The sequence below is a fragment of the Serpula lacrymans genome (assembly GCF_000218685.1).
Source record: "Serpula lacrymans var. lacrymans S7.9 unplaced genomic scaffold SERLAscaffold_2, whole genome shotgun sequence".
NCBI lineage: Eukaryota > Fungi > Basidiomycota > Agaricomycetes > Boletales > Serpulaceae > Serpula > Serpula lacrymans.
In genome coordinates, this window is record NW_006763291.1 from 1,582,474 (window position 1) to 1,602,052 (window position 19,579).

The 19,579-nt window shown below is 46.0% G+C and overlaps 6 protein-coding genes across 6 annotated transcripts; 3 read left to right on the top strand and 3 right to left on the bottom strand.

The window, feature by feature from the left end:
- Nucleotides 1-46: 46 nt before the first annotated feature.
- SERLADRAFT_445247 (uncharacterized protein) lies at nucleotides 47-3,438 on the top strand (the record flags this gene model as incomplete). Its single annotated transcript, XM_007313612.1, has 12 exons — nucleotides 47-233; nucleotides 365-567; nucleotides 619-869; nucleotides 927-1,045; nucleotides 1,102-1,221; nucleotides 1,277-1,407; nucleotides 1,457-1,802; nucleotides 1,856-2,139; nucleotides 2,282-2,398; nucleotides 2,453-2,594; nucleotides 2,646-2,824; nucleotides 2,886-3,438. The coding sequence occupies 12 exons, from the start codon at nucleotides 47-49 to the stop codon at nucleotides 3,183-3,185; spliced, it is 2,379 nt and encodes a 792-aa protein (XP_007313674.1).
- Nucleotides 3,439-3,468: 30 nt separating this feature from the next.
- Nucleotides 3,469-5,111, bottom strand: SERLADRAFT_457163 (uncharacterized protein; the record flags this gene model as incomplete). The annotated part of the gene is made up of 12 exons (XM_007313613.1): nucleotides 3,469-3,502; nucleotides 3,554-3,643; nucleotides 3,699-3,710; nucleotides 3,767-3,843; nucleotides 3,898-3,988; nucleotides 4,047-4,098; nucleotides 4,159-4,203; nucleotides 4,254-4,308; nucleotides 4,358-4,383; nucleotides 4,447-4,794; nucleotides 4,855-4,967; nucleotides 5,028-5,111. Coding segments are annotated over 10 exons (807 nt in total), but the record flags the coding sequence as incomplete, so codon positions are not given.
- A 345-nt stretch (nucleotides 5,112-5,456) lies between these two features.
- On the top strand, nucleotides 5,457-6,008 carry SERLADRAFT_457166 (uncharacterized protein; the record flags this gene model as incomplete). Its single annotated transcript, XM_007313614.1, has 3 exons — nucleotides 5,457-5,571; nucleotides 5,628-5,745; nucleotides 5,824-6,008. 2 exons carry the CDS (start codon nucleotides 5,636-5,638, stop codon nucleotides 5,990-5,992), a joined length of 279 nt encoding a protein of 92 aa, XP_007313676.1.
- Nucleotides 6,009-9,632: 3,624 nt separating this feature from the next.
- On the bottom strand, nucleotides 9,633-11,047 carry SERLADRAFT_365450 (uncharacterized protein; the record flags this gene model as incomplete). The annotated part of the gene is made up of 6 exons (XM_007313615.1): nucleotides 9,633-9,887; nucleotides 10,191-10,375; nucleotides 10,433-10,557; nucleotides 10,613-10,695; nucleotides 10,745-10,784; nucleotides 10,842-11,047. The coding sequence occupies 6 exons, from the start codon at nucleotides 11,045-11,047 to the stop codon at nucleotides 9,633-9,635; spliced, it is 894 nt and encodes a 297-aa protein (XP_007313677.1).
- Nucleotides 11,048-12,342: 1,295 nt separating this feature from the next.
- On the bottom strand, nucleotides 12,343-17,614 carry SERLADRAFT_412936 (uncharacterized protein; the record flags this gene model as incomplete). The annotated part of the gene is made up of 20 exons (XM_007313616.1): nucleotides 12,343-12,422; nucleotides 12,509-12,638; nucleotides 12,700-12,836; nucleotides 12,891-13,018; nucleotides 13,076-13,231; nucleotides 13,290-13,882; nucleotides 13,911-14,036; nucleotides 14,101-14,319; nucleotides 14,375-14,433; nucleotides 14,495-14,514; nucleotides 14,580-14,601; nucleotides 14,666-14,786; nucleotides 15,226-15,248; nucleotides 15,417-15,514; nucleotides 15,642-16,113; nucleotides 16,170-16,389; nucleotides 16,455-16,700; nucleotides 16,750-16,987; nucleotides 17,062-17,138; nucleotides 17,198-17,614. 20 exons carry the CDS (start codon nucleotides 17,531-17,533, stop codon nucleotides 12,343-12,345), a joined length of 3,501 nt encoding a protein of 1,166 aa, XP_007313678.1.
- Nucleotides 17,615-17,882: 268 nt separating this feature from the next.
- On the top strand, nucleotides 17,883-19,367 carry SERLADRAFT_457175 (uncharacterized protein; the record flags this gene model as incomplete). Its single annotated transcript, XM_007313617.1, has 7 exons — nucleotides 17,883-18,218; nucleotides 18,277-18,331; nucleotides 18,386-18,627; nucleotides 18,683-18,925; nucleotides 18,979-19,001; nucleotides 19,066-19,110; nucleotides 19,166-19,367. 7 exons carry the CDS (start codon nucleotides 17,932-17,934, stop codon nucleotides 19,198-19,200), a joined length of 930 nt encoding a protein of 309 aa, XP_007313679.1.
- Between the last annotated feature and the right edge of the window lie 212 nt (nucleotides 19,368-19,579).

Here is a 19,579-nt window from a genome sequence, read left to right on the forward strand (position 1 = left end):
AGCTACGTTAATTTGAATTAAATCACCTTACACAGAGCTATCTGTCATGATATCATCCAAGTCCTTTGACCCCAAAGCGTTTCTTTCCCTGGCGCATCCGAATGCAACTTATCAAGATCTTTCCGCTGGTATGTCACATCTGAAGGCGTCAATAGATGCACGGTCAGAGGCTATAAGAGTCCTCGTTGAAGACAACTTTGATCGATTTGTCGCCGTCAAAGCGTCCACCGATGGTATGGGCTTGTTCGTTTAACGTTGCTGCTTAGGGTATTGACTTATATTAGCGTTATATGCGGAGATGCGGGAAGGCTTGTTAGCAGACTCTACTGATTTCGCCACGCAACCATTGGTTGACCAATTGAAGCGTATGCTATCATTACTATCAACCTCTTCATAGCCATAGCTCATTGGTGTATTATAGGTGCTGCTGTCAAGGCAAACCAAGTATTTCTTCCAGTTCTAGAAAATTCTTCAAAAGCCCAGAAACTACGCACCACGTTAGGTGTTTTTGAGCGCTCCAAGTTCTTTTTTAGTCTTCCTACCTCTCTGGTTGAATCTATCCAAGCTGTAAGAATATCTGAATCTGACTTGAACCTATTATGCTCAAGCTCTGAATAGAACCGATACGAGGCGGCCATGCGAGATTACAATAAGGGCAAATTTCTTTTAGAGTCCAGACCTGGTCAAATACTTCCAGTTGGAACAGCCAAGGATGGAAAACCTTCCCCATCTGTCGTGTTGCAACAGAAGAGAATATTAGAGAAAGTTTGGACAAATGTCGAAAAAGTCATGGGCGAAATGAGGAGTCTTTTGCTGTCGAAACTTCAAGAACCTAGGCGTGGCGTGGATGATCAGGAGAAGACGATAGAGTGGGTCGTGTCCTACCTTTTCGGTCTGCTGGGAATTGACTGACTTTTTGAACTTAGAATCTTGCTGGAATTGAACACTACAGAGGACCCAGTATGGACTTACTTCGATAGCCAGCATAAATACATAGTGGATCAAATGAATAAAACTTACCATTCAGCGACTTCGCATATACAAGGTATGTTTTTTCATATATATCAAGTTATATATGGGTTTGTAAAATCGTCAACAAAGCTTTACAAGATCAATCAACACCAGACATTACAAGTCCTGGCGCTCTGGGTACTGTTCTCGCGACGCAGCTGCAAGCCTGCTTTATAGCTCTAGAGTCAAAGCAGCCTGAATTGATTATCGGTAAGACAACGAGGTGTATGTTGCCTGGTTAAACTTACATTGCTTTCAACTAAAGCACAGTCCGGGGGTCACGAAATATGGCAAGCGGTATGGGAAATGATCAAGGGAATCTCCGAAGTCATCGTATCAACTCTCCCAAACTTTTGGAAAATAGCTAAGAGCTTTCTAGAGGGAAGGTTCCGCAGAGTGGGTTATGTCAGAATCTTGTTTGCTTCTGGTCTGATTCCATTTGTAGACCAATAGCAGTTCTGGTAGTCGACGCAGTCCAACACAGTGTCGGCAACTAGCTGTTGACATTGTGAAGCTTTATGTCTCACTATTATCGGAATTTTTCAAGTTGTCCGACATGGCAGTTATGGCTTCACCCAGCTATACAAACGCAACTCTCCCCCTTCTTCCTACACACTCTAATTCTATCACAACTGCTCACTTCTTAACGAAAATACTTGGAGAAATACAAGATGGAGTGAATGAAGTGAATGCCATGGAGATTCCAGGGGAGGCCAGCTCTAGTCTCAAGAATCTCATGGAAAGTGTAAGGTGGAGATTCGAAGACACGCTTATACAAGCTTGGTTAAGAGGCCAGTGATTCTCTAGGCACATAACGTGGCGGCTTTGCTCATTCATAACATAGATGCCCGCGTGTTCTATTACCTTGAGGCGTGGATACTTACTCCAGCTGATCCAACCACCACTCTATACCTAACGCAGATTGAAACTTTCCAAAGACAAGTCACTACCTCCGCTTTCAAGGTTGCGGGTGGAATAGAACTATCGTCCAGCGTTTCTTCGTTCAAAACGATGAAACAGAACACTGTCGCACCTGCGTTCATAACCAAGATTTCTAAAGCATTCCTGGACGCGATATATGCTTTTCTAGATGGTCTGGTTCATCTAGCTTCTGACGACCCGCCTGTTGTAACCGGCAAGAAAGATGGTGTTGCCGACAGCACAACAACCAATGGGGCTAATCCTCTCGAACTTCTTGATATATCTCAAGCTGTGCGTCCCTTTTTTCACGTACGAACTTGTAGAAAAAAATACTAAACATGCCCTTTAGGATACGAGGTTATTACTGGTTATTTCGAATTTCAGCACCCTTTTAACGGCATTGATACCGAACATGATAAATCAATTGGAAAATGCTTTCGGTATCAATGTGGAGGATGATCGACAGGTTCGTCTCTCGTTTGAGTGACGCATTACCAAAAATTGATCTCGACTATTGCAGACTTTGATGAAAGTCGTACGTGAACTAGATAAAACGCTTTTCGAGAGCTACGTCAAACCGAAATCAGAGCGAGCCATGAGGATCCTCCGAGGCGGTATCCTAGGCAGCAAGATGGATTGGTACGACACGCCGCAACCATCAGGTATTTTTTTGATAATGAGAGGGGTTCGCTGCTGATATATATCAAAAACAGAGATAAGACCTTATATGTACGAGGCACTTATGTACCTCGTAGAGATACATGCCCAAGTCAGCCGCACTGCTGAAGGGCTACTAGAACGCACTTTTCACTCTTTGGTGGATGACCTCGCTGAGGAAGCTCTGAATTCGTTCCGCCAAGTGAAACGTTTCGGAATGGGGGGGATGTTGCGAGTGAGTGCATGAATCAAAAGACCAAATACTCAGAGCGCTTAGTATGACATTCTTATTGCAGGCCACTCTCGAAATCGAATTTATGCATCAAACTCTAGCACGCTACGTCACACCGGCTGCCGCCAAGAACTTGTCCGAGTTGTATAATAAGATTTCGCAGGCGTACGCACGACGACCTGGAGATGAAAATCTACAAAGCAACTTGGACAGTGTCAAAAAGACGTTGGCCGAGAGTCGTCGCGCTACAGGTATTGAATTCTTGTGCTTCCGGCAGGCGAAAGAGAGAAATGGAGGGTCTGGTGGTTCAAAACCGCGGACGAAGGACAGTCGCAGGGAACGTAAAGGGCCTAATGTGACATGATGAAGATACTGTACTCAGAGGCATGATTGTAATACCCTATTATGCTTTGCACCCGTATTTATAATGCATGTCGTACACACTAGTATGATATTGTAGGTGGCATTTTCTAAGCCATTAGATCCACGAGGATAGTGATGATACCGAGGACTGTTGTGGAAACGGGAATGGCCCAAACTCAGAGAAAAGGGCTGGGCTAACGATTGAGAAAACTACATACCTATTTCGATAGCAATTAGCACGATAACAATCTGTTCCAGACGCTCAGCATGCCGACTCGAGACTGACTCCTTCAGGAGTTGAAGCATATCCTGTAGAACCTGTTCTGCTTGTGAGCCAACTAGTCGGTGTTAAGGCGCAAGATGATTCACCTCAACACGTGTGTTCAGCAGATTGATGCGCTGAGGAATCTCTAAATAGCTGCGGGCAGCATCGTACAGTGGTTGAAGATCTGGGTAGCTCTGTAGTAAGACAGGTAAGCTGAAGACACCCAAAACAGCGGCCTGTGTATCTTACCCAAAATACTTCCTAAAGGTGGTATTATCTAGACAAGCGAAAGTTATTATGACCTATGAGGTACTTACCGGTGAATCTAGTACAGACCCGACAGAGTTTATATTTGTTCGTAGCAAGAATAGCTCTCCAATCTTCTGCATGATTTCTTTTTGAAAGAAAGCGTCAGAGCGTGTGGAAGAGAGGTAGATTGTATATATACCTTTATGTGGCATCCCAATTTTACCTGTTTCACTTATAATTTCAGGAATATCTTTCGTATCTTCTATAGTTGATGATATTAGCTCTTCGAACTGTCAAATTGTCAGTGTCAAATATCAGTGAATCAAAGGATGAAGAAGAGTGAGGTACAAGAGATATTTTCACTGATTGTGACAAGGCATGCGATAGTGATAGTTTCGTCCTGGAATAGCATGAAAACTCTAAGTGAAAAAAATTCGACAAATGAAAAAAGAGTGCATACATGTAGCTGGATCCTTTCCGTAAGGTGATGACGTCGTTATAAATGCTGGTCTGCTCGTCACAAAAGATCGAGTAGGACTGAATGTAAAGACTCACCGACTATAATTTGCATAATAGTAATTTAGATCTTCCATTTCTATGTCCTCGGATGCTGCAAGAGACGTCAAGATAGAATTATGAGAGGGTAGATTTGAAACTACCTAATTTTTCTACTTCAAACCGTTTTCTATAGCAATTACATCACAATTACATCATAACGATTCTTGTTAACGGTCCACGATAAACTCACATGGAGGAAAGGAAACGCTTCTCCTGAGCTTCGGTCATCCCCCAGATTACGACGGTTCCATAATCAAAGACAAATATCTCTGCTTCCGTATGGGTAGTATCGAACCTACTTTTCTTCCTTTTTGCGATGGCATTTCCATCTTCGGCCTCGACAGAAGGATTCAGTTCAGAAATACCAAGGAGATCTGCAGTATGATTCTGAGGCTTTGAGCGTGACTGACGTGCCTCTTGGCCTGCGGCCTCGTAAACGTAGGGTGTGTAGAGGGCCTCGTCGATCAACTTTGGGTCTGTGTGGTACGATGTTTTCCGCGCATTAAAGAATTTCATCAACTCGTGGAGACGGTAAGAGCTGTAGCAAAAGCGTTAGCAAGACGACCATTGAGAGAACCCGTTTATATTATGAAACCACCTCGCTGTCGCATAAGCTGTAACCCTAGGCAATGACTTGGCTTTCTTTTTAGTCAATCTCAAGGCGTCTCTGCGAGCTGTTCCCTGAGGTATCAGCGATATCTGATTGTAAACCTGGTGGTGAACGCGACATATAAGCCATCTAGAAAGGATCCTCGACGAATACCAGCGCACCTCGACGTCATCCTGCTCAGCCTCCTCCTCCTCTTCCTCCTCCTCATCGTCCCCTTCATCGCTATCACCCGCTGTGCCGTGACCTCCCTCAGATTCCGGGACCTCCAAGATAACATTGTCTATGGGTAACGCAGGCTGCTCAGGAAGGACTTTGAGCTTGCCCGCAACCTTTGTGGACCTGTTGGCACCTCGAGCTTTTGGCTCCTGGGGGGCACCAAGTCTGGGGTTTTGCTTCTGAGATGGCTGGTCTGGTGGCATATCTGTAGTATTTATGGTCTCAAGACGTGAGTGCAGAACCTAAGCCAGTTTCAAGTTTCGGTAACAGGCAAAGAATGGTTTTCCCCGAGCCGCGGCAGGATGGTCGACACTCAGCGAACGTGGTGTGCGCACGTGACCGTATGAATCCCGCCTTCGCCAGAGTCTCAGCCTGACTGCATCCTTTCCAGTGTCCGCAGTGGGAGAAACATCTTGTTTGCACTCAGGGTAGATGCTGATGAGAATACTGCACAAGGGTAACTGTGACAGCTCGCGTCCTTTGCCTTGTGTGCTTACTATGCCATACATAATCATAATCTATACTGACTGGAATAATTCTCACAGCAGTCTGAATGCTCACATTCACTGGAAGGACGACCCACGATGCGGGCAAGCCTTTCTTGGGGACTTGTTCTCGCGCTGACGCTACCGCGCACATGCACTTGGAAACTCAGATGTCATGGTGAGCGTCTATCTTCGACTGCACCCTCACTTTTGTCTCACCAGTGTTCCAAAGCTGACTTGGCGCGCTGGCTTTCAGTTTGCTGGTAACATTTCGTAGGGCCTCGGAGCTAACGAGAGCAAAATTTGCTCATATCTCCCCGGCCCGTTCGCGAGAAAGCCTACAGGGTGCTCAGTACCTTGGTCCACAATTGTTTAAAGGCCGGACGCTACATTTACTCCTTTTGAACACGCCATCAGTGCAGTGACATCGCGGTAAGCCCTCGATTTATTCATAGACAACGCTGGAGAAAAGACTAATAAAATCATATCATTACTTTTTACTATTCACCGCGGAGAACGACTGAGAAATCATTCCCATCACAACTCAATTGGACTTTCACGTAAAGCTCGTGAGGCCATTCGACCGAGTCCTTCCCAAAAACTGATGTTTGCCCTTATCTCTATGCGGACGACGCAAGGAAGATGGTCAGATCAACTCTTTTGTTACTGTTATCTAGCAGTTCTCCGTCATTCTAACGCCTGACTTTGTAAAAAATAATGCAATACAGTGCTTGACATAAAAGGAGTCAGAAGATAGTCCTACTACAGTTTTTCCAAGGATCCTCCGTGTGCGGCCCGCTAGTAACCTTGATGTGCAAGAAGTACTTCTCTATATCGCCATATCTCTTCGAAACCACTGCTTCTCGATCACTGCGACCACCCTTTCTCCTCCACCTTCACTTGAGCCAGCATTCTCGACCTCCTTCTTTTAGGACCGACGCCGCCGAGCTGCTTAATGTAGCAGGGTCACTGCCGTACAAACCCAGCGCATTTGCCGCTATCATCCGACGCATAGATTGTTCCTTTCTATTTTTTTCGTTGAGTATTGGGAGTGACAGTCATAGCCAATGGTGCAGCCAGCGTTGTCTTCCACATTCACAGGGGCGACATGTGAGGCTCGTAATTACTCTTTGCATGGCCCCGCGAGAAAGGATTAGCACGAGGAGATGCCATAACGAGGTTTATGAGTTCTTACCCTCTCTGGGAATTTTACCAGTCCAGGACAGCATTTACGTACGAAATTGCTTGTTTTGTCAAACTTCTCCGGAAACGATTGAACTCCTTAGACACGATCTGAGACTAAGATTAGCATGTGTAGATACACTACACCAGGGTCCTGAAAACAGGCAAGGTACCCACAATGGATCGGAAAACGTTGGACAAGGCGGTCCTGCCCGAGTTTCGGATATAAGTTTAAACAACATTATAGCGACGGATTAGCTCATACATTCCTTTTACCTACAGTACGATTCAGCAAAGAACCCCGATCCAGCAACCAGTCCGATGGGGATTGAATAAAATAAACAAGCATCGACGTAATATGATCAACGATGGCCGCATCACTAACCGTCAAGTATCTCAGCACCGCGCTCCCAGGAGATGTAGCATTGGCCGCGGGTGAGAAAACACCGCTGTATGGAACCGTGAGCAGGAACATATGAAAACGACATCCATCTAAATGTATACATACCGCCGCTCGATACCTTACCATGCGAAGTGATAGATCCAACACCCCTAGCGGAGCTGCCATATATTTGCGCCTATCTAAGAAAGCTACTTCGGCCGTACTTCTGCAGAAATGTTTTATTCCGACATCGATGTGGTAACATCGGAATGGTACTTGTTCGGAGCAAATAACCATATTTCTTCCACTTCGTCGCTATAGGAGCTTCTTTAGGTATGTATCTTATCGGTTCAACCAAGTGCACGAGGGAGTTAAAATCCATTCTTAATCAGAATTTGCGAAAGAATTAAGACGCTTGTAGTCGCTAATCAATAAACCTGGGAATAATGAGAGTTCTTCTTCGTCAGTTACGATAAACAAATTGAGTATTTACCTGCGAACAGAGTTCCCGCGGATCTGCTTAAAGGTGAGTCCCTGGGTATTTGGTTGCATAATATATACACCTCTGAGCTAGAACTGCCTTCCTCCCTGGTTCCGTGAAAAACTGTCATTCATCGGAATGACAGTTGAATGAATGCATAGCCGTACCTAACTCAGACCTGCATCATTCCAATTCAGTCTTCCTAGCCTAATATGATACCCCTTATGTGCAGAAGGAATGCGTCCAGACTTCATATGCGGAAATTAATGCGTTCTCAGTGTTCTGTTGCCTTCCGTGTGTATAGTCAGCGAAAAACCAAAAGAGTCGTCGATAGAGGATCATAGTCGGCGGGGCTAAGCCTTAGGCTTTGGAGATGCAATAATGTTTCGCACGTTCGAACATATGCCTCTAATCGTTCCAGCCCCTTGGTCTTCCCTCCGCGGATATGCTTTGTTACAAGAAGACCCCCGTCTCCTATTGTCGGTATGCTGAGGTTGTCATGTGGCCCACACGAAAATTTCTGAGATGTAGTAATATCAGTAAACAAAGTTTCAACCTGATGTACTCATACCACAACATGTGACAACGAAAATTCGGTCTTCCCTATTCATGTCTGTAGGTTGACTGCGCGGGTGTGTAATAATTCTTTTTGGGAAAGAAACCTGAAGATGCTGGACTTGTGGAGTCCGGTAGTTGGAGCGTGTAGTGGCCCTTTGGCATGATGATGACCTATCTTGATAAATCATCTCTGTCGGCCGCCATAAGATCTTCCAGGCGCCTGCTAGTGCGGGGTATTCGTCATGTAGATGCTGACAGCGTGGCTTTACCGAAACGGGCTCTGCGTATTGCTATGTAGTAAGATCACAGTTAAGGTTTTCACTCAGCGTGTAACTCAGTTTTACAATGACAAGAGTGCGTGAGCGAGAGTATATCATAGATCTTGGAAGTATTTTGGAGGAAAAATTTGCCGCTTCAACGCAAATATATCAAAATGTGGAAAGTGTGGGGTAAACAAACTGGTAGAACACACCTATTCATGCCAGTGTTGAGCATGATCTACCCAGGGTCCAATACAACTAAACCTAAAACTAAGTTGACAAGAACATGTAAATAGAAAGAGAATGGGTCGGGTGCAGACGTACGGGTTACGGGTACTTCTGAAATCAGGTGCCAGCGGGGTCATCGCGTAAACGAAGGTCTGCGGGGTAAAATCAATGCAAAACGCGATGATTATACACTTAAATATCAAAGAAGAGCCAGTAGCAGCGATGTGGTATCAAGAAGAGTATGCAGCTTAGTGGAAGATGATGTCGGAAATTTGCAGTGTGTTTCGCGCGGGATGTGAGGCTTAGGTATCCATGTATGCGATCCTATTCAGTTAAAAAAAAACGCTGTCTGAACGCAGCTGAGACAAAAGACACGACATCCATCACCGGCCGCCTAACTGAAAAGAAAGAAGAGAGTAGTAAGAAGTGAAACTTTGAATGCATAATGGTCCCTTTGAAAGATGAGAAGGGACGCGCGGGAGGTCACGTTACCCGGACGATAATACACATGACCAGCGCGCTGCAGCGCTGCAGGTCGAGATGCAGGACGGACCGGCTGAGAGTCACGACAAATGTACAGGACAGCCTGCATACACAACACGGAATCAACATACAGCACATATACATATCGCAAACAACTAGTCCATGCAAATCCATCTAACAGTGTCCGGGGGATCTATGTACATGTGGTGTGCAGAAGCAATTCCAGGGAATGTCACTGGTCCAAATGCAAGCGTCAAAGCAGACTGTAAACCATGACATGACAGCGAATCGAACTTTTAAAATACTTTACACTAGTCCGCCGTGTGACCATCTAGTAATGTGCATGACGAGAGAATGAAGTTTTTCAGCCATCGACACCGCAAGACTGGGTATGCGCGAAACACGACAATCGTATCTGAGTCTCTGCTTCGAAATAATCACATTTGTGCTTACCTTGCATGAGTGACTCAGACGTGCCAATGATATCGAGGTCAGTAACAGGGGAAATTTGAACCCTCTCGTTTCTCGTGCTTCTGCAAAGCGACGATATCGATCACCGTGGTCAAATTTTGAGATGAGAATCGTTGCAGAAATTGCTCATCGATGGGATCCCGTCTAGGATAGGCAAGGGTTTTGAGATATTCTAAAGGTACTAGTTGATCGGACAAGTGAGGATGATTCAGCCTCGGACTAGGTGTCGTGGCAATTGATGATGGCGAAGAACGAGGATGAGATAGATGAGAAGGCTGGGGAGAAGGTGGACTAGAATAATAATATAAAGGCGACGCATTGCGGCATTGGGCCATATGGGGACTCGTAAATGGTGTTGTGGGTTGATAGATTACAGCATTGGCGTTAGAGGGGTGAATGGTGCCGAAATAATCGGTAGTTGATGGCAAGGAGTATGCTGTCTTACGGCGTAACAAAGGTTCACAATCTGGCATGTTCGATTTTTCCGAGACAGGAAAGCGAGTGTAGGAAGGCATGGGTGGCGTGGACGAGCCAGTGCCGCAAAATGTGGACTCAGAAATAAGCCCAGTGGTGGGTACAATGCCCTCCATCAGGGCCTGAGAGGCCGGCTTTGCCGTGGCTGATTTCGAAGAATCGTCATCCCGTCGAGGCTTAGCTGCCCGGGCACTTCGGAACCATCCTTCAGGAACGGGAACTCCAGTGACCCCGGGTACGTCGTCTATGGTGTTAAGCTGCTGGAGTTTCTGTTGGCTGAAATACGCGGCTACAGTGTTGCTGTACTCAGCATCCGTACCAACAATCATTTCACACACACACATACTGAGGTGCCATTTTCGGGTAACACCACGAGGCTGGTCAGGAGGTAACGAGACACGAACGCTGTAAGTCTGTTTGATGAGTCTCTCAGAGTCGCTTGATGCCCGGGATCGTGGTGTGGGGTACATGCTGTGAGAATCAGGGGGTCACTGACCTGCGATAGAGCATGAACGCTAGGACGTACCTCATCATTTGTGCCCATGGAGTTGCAGGATTATTGGGATCGTCGTTGATGTCACTTTCCTTTTGGTGATAAAAAAGAAACTCCTATAAAAAGGTTAGACCTGCCGCAAGAAACATGATTCGAAATATTTACATCGCGCACTCTACTTGGGCCCCAGCCCATGCCGTCTGTCCTACAAAGATAATCAGAGGTTTATAAACATTATATTGTCAAAGGGGGGACGACCTACCATCGTTCCATGCCCAGCCCTGTCGCTTCAGAGTTGGCGCTACGCTCTTCCCATACATACACATTACCGGGAATTATAGATCGCCGTTCTTCGGCGTCCAGACGGCGGGTGATAAGAGGCAAGGCGTTCCTCGCCACAGCATAAAAGACGTGAATGGCATCTCTCGTAGAACGAATACGGACATTCTGCAGAGTTGGTCGTTGCATGTTTAGGACGGGGGAGTGCCGGCGGAGGACAAGGGGAGAGGTACCAATGCAATATATATACTTATGATGGTCTTGCCTGGAAGTCCGAGAGTGGGACTAGGGACGTGTACGAATCCAGCAAACCACATGTATAATTTGGGAAACCTTGTCTCCTGTGATCGGATGCACCTCACTGAGATAGCTCTGAATCAGACTCCGGCTCATGCGGACGCCGCTTTGGCTTTTTACATACCATTCAGCAACTCCGCAGAAACTATTAATAATACACGTACGAAAATGTTCCTCATATCAAAAAGACTTCACGGTTGTCGCCGGAGTAAAATCGACGAAGAATACGCTCGAAGCCGCGAAGGTTTATGATTCCCCGAAATTTCAATGCCCGTGGCACGGGAACACCCCGAACGTTGTCTGTACTTCCTTGATGCCATTCACGTAGTCTAGCCGTACCGTGACAGCTGGAAGTCACCAGATCGTTGCTAGTGAAAAGCAAAAAAGATCCTTTGCAACGACTATAGGCTTCAGCTTGCTAAAAATTCAACGAAAGAGATAAACTAACAAAGTATTAGAAATCGTAATCCGCGGCGTGCGAGGAGGGAGTGTGATAGACAAGATATCTCCCATGACTCCACACGCGACATGCATCATTTACGAGATAATTGATCTACTTTACTAGGAGGGCGTATTGTCGTCAGTATGATCAGTCATAGAGAACGCAATGTGCTACTTGCCAGGGAAGGACCGGATAATTGGAGGGCCCAGAATGCACTGGAGCCATCCGCCTGCGCCAAATCATAGGTATCAAATCACCCTATAATTAAGATACTAATCTCCGAAGTCAGCATGTACATACGGTTTGGCTCGCCCTGAGCTCGAGGGATTCATTTGTCTATACTATAGGAGCCTTCGATTCGATATCTCCAAGGGGAATACAAGATCCGGCATGTAGGCGGCTGGGTTTGTGGCATGCGTCGAGGAATGTCTGCGAGACTCGAGGGAAAGCAATAGCGCAAAGAACGATGACCGTGTGAACGCGTAACTTTGAGATGTCCATCACCGTTGTCTTTCGTAACATGTATCGATACAGCAAAACTGGATCCCTCTTGAGAAACTTCTGTAGCACTGAATACCCGATTGACACGGTGCGATGATGGCATCGGCAAATTCATAAAGAGTCTCAGGGTTTTGCTTGGCCGCCCTGATGTATTGAATAGACTTTTCGAGGTTATTAGAATCAATAAGCGGGGCTCAGGATACGCAAATAAAAATATATAGATACATATGTAGATATTAAGGATTTATGATTGGTCATAACCATTAATCTTGTGAAGGTGGGGTGTTTGAGTGGAGAGTGTGGCGTATAGTGTGTAATCTGGCACTAAAAGGTCAATCAGTCCACAAGGTGATCTTTTGACAGCAGAAGATTAGCCCAGACATTATTTTTGGACACACGAACGTACTCACCTTGCAGAGGAAGTGCGACTGGAATAAAGTCTGGTATTTCTGCGTAGTGCATCCGATCACGGAAAGTATACCTTACTCGGAGAGACTTTGGCGACGCAGGCGCTGGATCATAAAATCCTTGTATACCAGACTGTAAGATAGTTGAGTACCAAGCATTCAATGAGAAAGAAACACTCTGGGGGAGAACGCACTTTGGTTCGATGGCCCGAGACATATACTTGGCTATTATGAACTAAAGCTTGAACTGGTACAGTGACGTCTATATTCAAGTCTTTGGCCTCGTCATCTGGACACGTTGGACCATATATCGCCTCAAGGATGACAAGACCTGGGCATGAAGTCATTCAGATAGAATGTACGAAGTGATTTCTGTGTACAGTACCTCCTTTGGAGCGTTCTACTTGCATATGCTTTGCCGCGGTATCCTTCAGTAGCATAGTTGACTCTTCTATCTCTCTTCTTAAATCCGATTTTTCTTCCTTTAAAGCGTGGCGAGCAGCTTGGAAATACCTGCACCATGAAAAAAAGATGAGACTAGAGAAGATACTAGGTAAGTATAATGCTGACCGAGTTCTTTGAGCCTTACGACGAGGTTTCAGTACGAAATGGTACCCTAGTACAAGAGCTGTAGAAGGCAATATTGTTGTACAGAAGGCCGCGGTGTTGTTGTATTCTGTCGCGAGCACGATTGGAATTACCCACTTCTGGAATAAATATTTCAGCCTACAAATGGGAGATATAGGTCCATTGCCAAATGAAAGGTAAATGAACTACGGCATACTCGAGATTCATCACCACCCCAGACGGACTCAGAGCGACGCTAACGGATACGGCATTGTTTTGGCGAGTCCACGAGCTTGTAAGCAGGTAAGAAAGTCCACGTGCATTGAAGACCAATCCTGCTTTCAACTGAAGAGCCAATTCGGTGAAACGTACGCCCCATTCCGCCTTCAGGCCAGTTTCGATGCCAGCGAGATTTAGACCGTAGGTCCAGAACAGTGCCCCCACACCAAATCCAGATAACGAGCCAGGCTTGTTGTCAAGGTCGCTTATCATTCGCTCCGTTGGAGAAACAAAGTCATCGGGAGCTGCAAAATTGAAAGGCTCTGGAGAGGAAATAGATATATCAAGATGACCTGGAGACTGAGGTGACATGGTCCACGATAGAGTGCCCTCAGTGGCTGAATCGTTGAATAGCTTCCTAGAAAAGGTCAAGGTTGTCGGAGGTGGAAACATAAACCACAATGATGGAATAAAATGTGTCTGAACCGCATAAGTGCTTTCATCATCGCTGTAGGATGTTTTAGCCATAAGGACATGAGGATGAAGCAGGCCAACTGATCCCTGAATCATAGATTGATCTTTAGTCCAAAGCTATTCGAAAGCCATGGAAATTACGAACCTCAAAAGCTACACGAGGAGAAAATTGGTGTTGTACCGTGCCAAGAATGGAACCTTTTTCTGCCTTGGAACCTGTCCTGCTCATATTACCTGTCAGTCCTATTGTAGTATTGGGACCGATTTGTTGCTAGCAAGATAACATGAATTGGCCACTTGACTCATAATTACTGTCCGAGAAAATGTCCACCAACCTTCACGCTATGACGGACGCCAAGGCTAAGGACGCCTATTCCACGAAACCGAGCAAGAACATTCTTCACTGCTGAAGAATTGTCTTCTTCGGGCAAGAATTTGTCCGAAAACAACGACATCGCGTTGATGCCACAAGTCACAGTCCCCCTGGGACTGATCAGTTCGTCGTTTCTCTCGAAGCTCCGGTCAATCCTAGATTGTCTGAGTGCTGCGCGAATCTGATGAAAGAAAGATCTAGCGACTCGAATCTAGATAAGGCAGAAAAAAATTTACTTCATCGATGCTTCGAGAGCGTAGCGCTGGTGGCCACTTTGTTTTTAGACCTTCTTCACCTGAACGTGTAGTGATGTATAATGATTGTGTGAGAAGGAGATAAGACCAATCTGATCATACCTAAGATATCATAAACTTCACTGGTGGTGTGAAACAGTAAATGAACTACACGAAGCGGGATCATGAAGGTCCACCAATGACGTACCGAAGAAATGAGTCCGACAGAACTATTTAGACGTACAACAGGGTTTAGCCGCGACACGGAGAAATTCTAGAATAGGAGATACTCACTCGAATACGCTTTTTGGATCTCCAGGAATTTCTTGGATGCCGTGGCTTTCGTTTGCTCATCATGCTGCTTGTCCGGATGAAATATCACTGACAGAGACCTGTAACGCTCCCTGATTTCATTCTGTGAAGCAGAAGCAGGCAAATTCAGCACTGAACTGAATGAGTAACGACGTCAGCCTCGAGAAAGCCACAGAAGAGAATCGAAACCACAGACTAGAGGTATTCCCTTTGATTTATCTCAGGAGACGTCATCCAAATCTTCCTAGATTTAAGGTGGTCACGGATTGGGCTGAGGTTTCTGTAATGCGCGTGGAAGATTACGGTCACAAGCCTATAGTTGTGATAACGCCAGAGTCGAAGCTTGAAGCTTGGATCCTCACACAGGGCCGATACCAAGGCAAAAAGAAATAGCAACGTGGTTAAGCAAGAACACCAACAAGCGCGAGGTTGAGCGCGTCGAAAAAATGTACCGCAGGCACGTGACCTAACCCCTTGCCAGATTAAGTCCTTACATCTCAAGAATTGCTAGTATTCGACTGAGTACGATATGAACAAGTTACTAAAGCTAGTCTTTCTCGAACACCTATACACATCATGTTGCTGCGGTTCACAAGCGCTGAAGTGAGCGAGTAAGGAAACACAATATATACAATCGTGGACACCTATTAAGATCATGGACAATTTGGGGCCCCCCGAACTCACACGCAAGGCGGCGACCATGGTTTCATACTCGTTGTTGGATGATACGCACCTTCTATATGATCTTTCATATCTGAGGCGAGGACTTCCCCAATTAGATTCGAAAGCCCTCCAGATCCGCCGACTTTTTCCCGCTGAAGAGCCAGACAGCTAGTTCATGCTTTCCCATAGCATTCTAACTTGATTCCAGACTTTGAGTACGCCGGTACCGACGCTAGCGGAGAAATAAGAACTGTCAGCCAATTTTCGGGAATTTTCGATGGAATTTTCGTCTTACTTGGCGTCCTGCACGTCGTTCATGAGGATCCACTTGGCCTTGAGAGCGCCTTCCACATCTTGGCCATTCTCATGACTTGACTCGGGCATAGCCCTTTTACGCCCCTTCTTTCGTTTCGTCGATTTATCGGTTTTCGCCGTGCTCTTGTACTTTTCTGGTCGAGGCACGGCGTCGCAAAGCAACTTCGGTGGCTCACCATCGGTCCCTCCTTCCAGAACTATCCATTGGATGCGATACGTCTTTTTTACGTGAGAGAAGACATGGATGACATCGCCAGCTGGTTTGACATCGACTATGCGAATTGCATCACGAGTTCCATTTATAGCATTATTAGATGGTCTTTGGGTTGCCACCTTGCCAGACGCGGGGGGACTAATCAGCCATTTTTGCAAGATAATGTCGGGAGTGTCAACTTCCTCTTCGTCCGATACATTGGGTAAAGTCGGAAAGTCGTGAAGACCTGCCAGAAGACCTGCCCTTAAACAATGAATGAGTTGACCACGGACTAAAAAGGACGATAGTACATACCACCCTCAGGCCTACGGGTAAGCAAAAACCATCGATCACCTTGATTGTCTGCGCGCCATTCCACCACATTCACAAGATCAGTTTCTTCTCTGGCTTTCTTGCGCTTAACTTTCATGGGATAGATGGTGACTTGTCTAGCTTCTTCCATGGATGTGGGTAAAGGCTCGCAGAGTGAGCATAGCTCCTCGATGTCAGAGTCTTCGGTAGCCTCCTGACTTTCCTGACGTGAAAATTGATAAGGTGATTGACGAGCTAGCTCAAAATACAGACTTCAGAGCCACTTACCACTGAGGAGAATCTATTGTAGCCCTTACACCAGGGCTTCAGGGGACATTTAGAACACGAAGGATCCCTGACCTTGCAAACCGTGCTTCCAAGCTCAATAAGAGCCTGATTGATATCACCTGGGCGCTTAGAGTCTTTTACCATAACCCCAGCGCCTGCCCAGAGGATATCAAGGGTTTTTTTGCTTTTTGGTGGAGCATGTAGCGCGAGGACACGACTGAGGAGTCTGTGAACATTGCCGTCTAACTAATCATGGATTAAAATCTGATAATTCACTCATACTATGAAGACTTACGACAGGGACACATTCGTTGTAGGCGATTGAACATATTGCTCCAGCGCTATACCGTCCTATACCGGGGATAGTCGCTTCCATATCTTTCGCATTGTCGGGAAGCAGACCATGAAATTCCTCTGAGGTCTTCTGTGCCCCACTCAAAATGCGAGCAGCTCGAGAGTAATAGCCCAGTCCTTTCCAGAGACCATTAACAGTCTCGATGTCAGAAGCGGCGAGATCTCTGATTGTAGGAAACCTTGACCACTCATAGATCAGTATATGATATAGTGAAAGTCGATCTTGTATGATATTTGGTAGAAGTAGACGTACTTTTGCATCCACTTGTTGTAGTAGGGAATGACGGTGATGACTTGTGTTTGCTGCAACATGATTTCGGATATCCACACCTTAACCAAATGAGTCGGCAGAGATTCCCTAATATACTAATTGCAGGGATGATAATCACCTCGTAAGCCCTTTGCGCACGTTCCTCGCGCGACAAAGAAGGATTGTAGGGCTTTCGCCATGGCATGCCGCGTAACTCGTGCACTTTGTCGTACCACTCAAGCAGTGCTGAGCGAAGGGGTACGGGGTTGATTATTACATGTAGAGACGTAGAATGGGAGGCTTCAGTGTTGGTACTGGGTTCCTTATCTCTCGTCTCTCTGTCCTTCGAACTTTTCTGAGAGAACTTGCGCGTTGTGCTGACTTTGCCTTTTGCGAGCTTTTTTCGAGCTGGCACGTACGACCCAGAGCTATCCTCACTGTAGTCGTCCTCGGAAAGACGTGACCTCTTGCCCATTAGTCCTCTCTCAGGTGTTTCTGACTGGCCAAAGCGGTGGTAAGATATTACGATTCAGAGGATGAAACTATAGGTAGACTCGAAGAGACAGCCACCGCGACCGGCGTCTTAACTTGAAGTGGTTAACAGACAGCGACACTGGCCTAGGCACCATTCCCTGTTGCATGCTTGGGTACATATGATATTTTTGCATAACAAAATGAATGCCATCGCCGAGCAGCCTATCAGTATTTGTCTGGGTGTATTGCGCCAGATGATAACTACACGGTAAGAGTTAGCCGCCGAATGGTTCAACCTGGTGGAACATTCCCACGGTGGAAAACGGCCACGTCTTTAAGGAAGGCTATACGGGTTGGGCTTGCAACAAAACCTCCAACCGCTGTTCACCACCGTCCGCCATGACTTCGCGCATTAATATTGCCCGCCCAGTATCGGCCAACATGTCAGATCCACATGGATTTGCCAACAATCGTCCATCGTCAGGCTTCAGAGCAGCCAACCCCGACGACCCTTTGGAAAAGCTTCGCGCGTTTGGCACACAGGTCGAGGACGCCGTCGAGATTTATGTCCAGCCGCTGAAGCCCCATCTACCTGCAATTGGTCGTTTTTTGATTGTCGTTACTTTCTACGAGGATGCGCTTAGGATCATAACACAGTGGAGCGACCAGCTATGGTATCTGCAGAAGTACGTCCATGGCCTTGTCCTATAGTAAACGGTACCAACGCGCTTTATTGCCGAACAGTTACAGACACTTCTACTGGGGGCTCTCCCACCTTTTCCTTATCTTTAACGTCCTCGTGCGTCCAGTGGAAGTATTCAGCTCCAACTATGAAATAACATATCATTTCTAGACTATGTTGGTAGCATCGACCGCGGTCATCATGAAGCGCTACACAGATAATGCAGTACTCGGCCTTTTGAGTGTTGTAATCATTCAGGGTTTCGGTTATGGGCTCATTTTCGACCTCAACTTCTTCCTACGCAATCTCAGCGTCATCGGTGGTCTAGTCATGGTATTCAGTGAATCAATGATCACTAAGAAGAAAAACTTTGCTGGCATCCCCTCAATAAGTGAAACCGACCGCAAGAAATAGTAAGTACCCTTTCTCATTGTTCTTGTGTGCCACTTCACCTCTATGTAAATCTAGCTTTCTCCTCGCTGGACGCGTGCTTCTTATTTTCCTCTTCCTCGGTTTCATCATCCAAGGGACGTGGAGTATCGGTCGCGTCTTCGTTTCCCTGTTCGGTTTGGCTGCATGTATAATGGTCGCAGTCGGGTTCAAGGCCAAGTGGTCTGCTACATTCCTTGTGATAGTCCTCAGTGTCTTCAATGTGTTTGTAAACAACTGGTGGAGCGTCCATCCCGCTCACTCTCAGAGAGATTTCTTGAAGTATGTGTTGACTATCTTTTTGGCTTGCAGTATTACTCACCCATAAACTTCAGATACGATTTCTTCCAAACACTTTGTACGTCATGTCATGTTTAAGTTTAATAAGCACCATTCACAATGACGTCTTTTTCGCATAACAGCCATCGTTGGTGGACTAATACTCCTCGTGAACATTGGACCTGGTAAGTTGAACGTTCGGGTGATAAACCATCCATATTCTAATCGTGTACTCTGCAGGTGGTCTGTCGGTGGACGAGAAGAAGAAGACATACTGAGATGTGGGTCCCCCGGTTTGCTTGGTGGTAGCACTTGTGATATGAAGATCACACTGTAGAAAGTGAGGGAACAGTGTTGCCGTCAGGGCGAATGTGTTCGATCAACTTTGTTGGAAATATGCACAACGCACACTTAGTGAATATACCACCAATGATCGAATGTTTGATAACTACCAAAATTCTCTTCCCATAGTAATTATTTCGAATGAATGGATATAGATTTTACAAGAGAAATTGGCCAAAACATATCAGAAAAAAGAAAATGCTTTTACTCTCGACAAGTAAATGACGACCTAGTCACGTGATCAACTTTTTCAGATCTTCAGTGCAAGCATTTCGAGTTTTATCAGCTCAGGCTTTGCAGCGGGGTCTCTCGCTC